This window comes from Geospiza fortis, unplaced genomic scaffold, assembly GCF_000277835.1.
Source record: "Geospiza fortis unplaced genomic scaffold, GeoFor_1.0 scaffold106, whole genome shotgun sequence".
Taxonomy (NCBI): Eukaryota; Metazoa; Chordata; class Aves; order Passeriformes; family Thraupidae; genus Geospiza; species Geospiza fortis.
The window spans coordinates 1,839,045-1,843,679 of record NW_005054377.1 but is presented as its reverse complement, the minus strand read 5'-3'; the positions used below and the strand labels follow the sequence as shown (position 1 = coordinate 1,843,679).

The following is a 4,635-nucleotide window of genomic DNA, read 5'->3' as shown; positions in this document are numbered from 1 at the left end:
GAAAGAGTGGATTTACAAACCCCAGGTATGTGATAGTCTGTGTCAGAAAACATTGGTCTGGGAGTCACACCATTTCTTTTTTATGGCTTTTTCAGGAGTAAATTGCTATTTTTCACTTCAATATTTTGTACATCTATCAAGCCAACAGAAGCTCTTGGTATTCATTTAGGCGTTTCATTGAGCCCTATCTACCATTGCTCAAGACAAATGTGTGATTCCACAGTATAAAACACTATAAACTTTCCCTGGGAAATACCACAGCAGATCAGAAAGGTCATGGAGAATGTAGACTACAGAGTATTTTAGTGCTCCACAGTCTGATATTACTGCACAGTTTCATGTTGAATCAGACAGAAAAATATACCAGAGACAAGGGACACCTCCAAATTTTGATATTTTTGGGTATTGTTGCCTAGAGAGGCTACATGGAACAGGGGATAGACATCTTGGGTCCAAGATGGACCCAAGATGGACCCAAAATGGATGACTGGTCATGAGTTTTCCCACTTTTATAAGTTTTGGTCCATTTACATATTGGGGTTAATTGTCCAATTACAGGTCCAGGTTGTGAAGTCCCATCCTCCCAGATTGCTCTCTTTAATTTGCTGTTGTTTACACTGTTTGGACCTGAAGCTGCAATGGTGTCCTTGGTTCTCAGGCTGGAAAAGGATTGTTTTGTCTGGCTGAGCTGTGAGGAGAACTTGCTAACACTGTACATGAAGTTCAGAGTCACACACTAAGGCAGAACAGAATCTGAAAAATGTGAAAGCTAAAACTTAAGGCGCCATATCAGCTGCCTTGCTATGTTGTGTATTACCAATAATCACTTATGTGGAAAATGGGTTTAGAGACGTTTTGGCAGGGTGTTTCTCCCAGAACAAACAGATGATTGGAGAGACAGACCCAAACTTAATGAACTCAGCATGGGTTTAATTTCTCTGTTTCCCTGTGCTGACAATAGAGGTTTTTTGTACACCAGAACATTATTGAGCTGGGTCTAGCCCCCAAAACTTGGGCATGTGCTTGCTCCCATATTTTCATTCCCTTTCAATCCCCAAAGAGCTCTCCTCAAGAAAAAAAAAAGCCAGAATTCCCTTTAGAGTGGAAGGACAGAAGTAGGTGCTTGCAGAGGCCTCCAGAGGGAGGCCCTGCCTGCATTAGTCTAGGATTTACTAAACTTAGTGTGCAGGATTTTCCCTTGAAGGCTTCCCTTCCTCTCCTTAGGGACAACAAACTTAGGGACAATTCATTTATGGAGCCTGGCTAGTTAGCTCTCTAAAATACAAGTTCAAGTCAAGAACCTGCTTTTTGCGAGCTCAGTTTCTTCCAATATTTTCCTAAGTCTCAGGATTTTTCTTTTGGATTGACCTGAAAAAGAAAATTTTGGAGAAGGAGCAGGAGTTTCTGTGTGTATATAGGTCAAGCTGCTTTTCCAAGGCAAATCTTGGTCACCTCTTGGAATGGGAAAACGGCTTGTAGGAGTTGATCACTAATAATTTTAAATTTTTCATACTTCGGGAAAGTATGGAAATTCCCGTGCCCTGGGAATTCAATCAAACAGTTTTCTTTAAACATGGAAAATAACAAAGAACAGATAGAAGTGACTAAAGGAAGATGTTAATGTCACAGATGCTTGACTATCAAAGAAATGGTAATTCTTCCAGCTACAAAAAATGATAATTCTGTCTTTATGTGTTCTGTTTTGTAGCTCCTTCTAGTGCTATCTTGAAATGGTCACTCCCAGAGACGTGGAATGGTGTGGGAAAAGGCTGGGGTGGATCCAATGGCAGCATCCCAGGCCCTGGGGAAGATGTCATCATCTTGCCAAGTATGTGAGGAAGGAAAGGTGTTTAATTTCTGTGGAGGTGCTGGGCTCTGCCTACTTTGGGATTTATATTTGTGTTCCAATATGGGCTCCTTGGCCCTGGTGGCCGTTCCATTATGTGCAGGACCCCACATTTGCTCCTTGTCACTCAGACTGCAGTACAAAAATGTAGTTTTTGGAAGAGAATGATCATTATTTTCCATTTTCAGATATACATGAACACAAGCACTTATGCTGACTTTCAAGCTAGAGTATGTACAGGGACCTTAATTCAGATGAGAACTTGTAAGACCCAGAACCACAACTCGCAAAGAGCTCATCTCTTCACCCATCTCTCTTTGTGTTTTGTGCAAGGATCATATTTTACATTTCTGCATCACCTTCCATTTTATTTTTCTGTTGCAATTCCTACTTATCAATGATAATTTCTCAAACTATTTGCCATGGATGCCTCCTAGATATTTTCGCTTAGGCCTGTATTTCAAGTTCAGTTACATTTAAATCCCTGTTCATCATAAAACATTGCTGCATGAAAACTGGATTTTAGTAAATTTATTAGGGAATTTGCAATAAAATCTGCAGAAAAGCTTGTGGTAACCATTTTACATAAGAGCTGACTCTCCTTTGATCAAGAAGTTGGACTACATGAGGTCCTGAGTTCCTTTCCAGATATAATTGTTGAATTTCCAAGTAATATTTATTGATATGTACCTGAAATATTCTAGAACCTGATGCTGTCTCCTTCTCATTTGTTTGAAACCAGTTAAGTCTCTCTGCCTACCACAGCTTCACTTCTGGAAAAGTGGAATATGGATAACACCACCTCATGTCTATTCCTCTCCTATCTGGTTTTGGTTTATGGTTTTTGTGGAAGGAAATCTTTGTGTTGGTATTTGGGCATGGAGCTTCAGTCATGGTTAGAGCTTCTCTGGCCTGTGTCATTAAAGATTTTATATATATATCAATTTAAACCCTAACCATGACTGAAATTCCATGCCCAAATACCAACACAAACATTTCCTTCCACATATATATATATATATATAAATTTGAAGGTTACATTACAAATTATGATCAGCCTTCAATATGTATTTAGTTTAATCTTCAATTTTCTGATAAATATGAAAAAAAACCCCAAGCCTGTACTTTTTAAAATATTACTTTTCTTCACTTTTGGGGGGAAGTTACATTGAGCTGAAGAGGAGATAAAGTTGGAGTTCAGGGAGAATTTTTGCATGGAAAGGGTGGGCAGGCATTGGAAGGGGCTGCCCAGGGAGGTGGTGGAGTCCCCATCCCTGCAGGTGTCCAAGGAAGGTCTGGATGTGGCACTCAGTGCTCTGGGCTGGTGACAAGGTGAGGATTGGTCACAGGTTGGACTTGATGGTCTTGGAGGTCTTTTCCAGCCTTAATGAGTCTGTGATTCTGTGATAACTGGTTCACCAATATCAGCCCATTACTGCCATAAGACCAGAACATTCCACTCCTCACCATCATGTGTCAGATGCAGATATGAAGAGGCAGAGAGGCAAATCACAATTTTCACAGAAGCAGAGAATAAAAAAATAATAAATAAATAGGTTTGGCTGAGGGTTTGGAGTTCTGTTGTTTAGATCACATCAAGAGTAGGAGATGAAGGATGAATTTGTGATGCACGATGAATAAAACTCTTCTGTGTTTCCTGCAAAGGTGAGGAGCTGGAGCTCCAGAGAAAGGCAATGATGCTGGGAAAGGGTCTGGATCACACTCTGAGACACACAATGGGGTTCTTGGGGCTGTCCTGTGCAGGGCCAGGAGCTGAACTCAGTGAACTTTGTAAGTCCCTTCCAAGCCAGGTTATTCCATGATTCTATGATTCTATAAAAAAATCTCTTCACTCCCATTGCCAGAGTAAATGTGTGTGTTGGTTGATGTGCAGAAATCTGTGATGTGCAGAAATTCTCCTCTCCAGGGCCCTTCTGAAATCCTCCTTTGATTTTATCCTGAGAACAAAGACATGAACAAAAACACAAGCTGTCTATCACACCACCAATTTTGTTTAATCTCTGCCTTTTCTGGTCACCCTCTCTCTATTTTATTTCTGCTCTCCCTGTTCAGTCCTGCTGGTTTGGAGGTGTTGAGACACTCACTGGCATTGGAGTCAACCGAGTACAGGGTCTTAAATGAAAGTCATGGTCCTCACCAGGTGATGAGGGAACTGGATTTGTTGCTCTAAATGCACTAAAATGAAGTTAGGCAAGATGAATTTTCTGTCCATTTTGCATGCTTTGCTTTGCTGCCACAAGTGTTTGAATCTCCAGTTCAAAGAAAGCCAGCCCCTTGCTTGGATCCGAAGTCTAAAATGAAATCAACAATTTTAAAATGTTTAATTGTAGCATTTTATGGATGTTTCTCTTCCCTTTTCCACTGGCTTGTGCAGACCCTGCTAAACTCAGAATGTCTCCAAATGGCTTCAAAAAGGTGAAGAGTTTGTTCTCATGAGAACAAATCTTCTAGAAACCACCCAAACTTTGTGCTGCTATGCACACCAAAATAAGCTTTTCTGATTCACTCCTGGCAAGATGCAGCTGTGTCTTTCTCCTTGCTGTCTTCTGGTTACTTAAAATTCTCTTCTGGGAGCCATCTACAATGATTTTCTGGTTGAAAGCCAAGACATGAGCTTGCTTCTGGTATGCTGTGCATGACTGGCTCAATCCTTTCAGCCCCCAAAGAACAGTTTTAGAGTCATAAAAGCAAATAATAAATCAGTTTCCGGGTCATAAAAGCAAATAATAGATGCTTAGTGTTCACTTCTAGTGTGAAGAAGTACAGGG

At 40.6% G+C, this 4,635-nt stretch overlaps 1 protein-coding gene across 1 annotated transcript in view; it reads left to right on the top strand.

Annotated features, from left to right (window-relative positions):
• The window catches only part of PKHD1 (PKHD1 ciliary IPT domain containing fibrocystin/polyductin), a 238,627-nt gene that overhangs the window by 141,827 nt on the left and 92,165 nt on the right, over positions 1-4,635 (top strand). Inside the window, 2 exon segments of the mRNA XM_031060250.1 lie at positions 1-25; positions 1,709-1,828. The exon segment at positions 1-25 is cut by the window's left edge and continues 47 nt beyond it. Coding sequence (XP_030916110.1) covers positions 1-25; positions 1,709-1,828 — 145 coding nt within the window.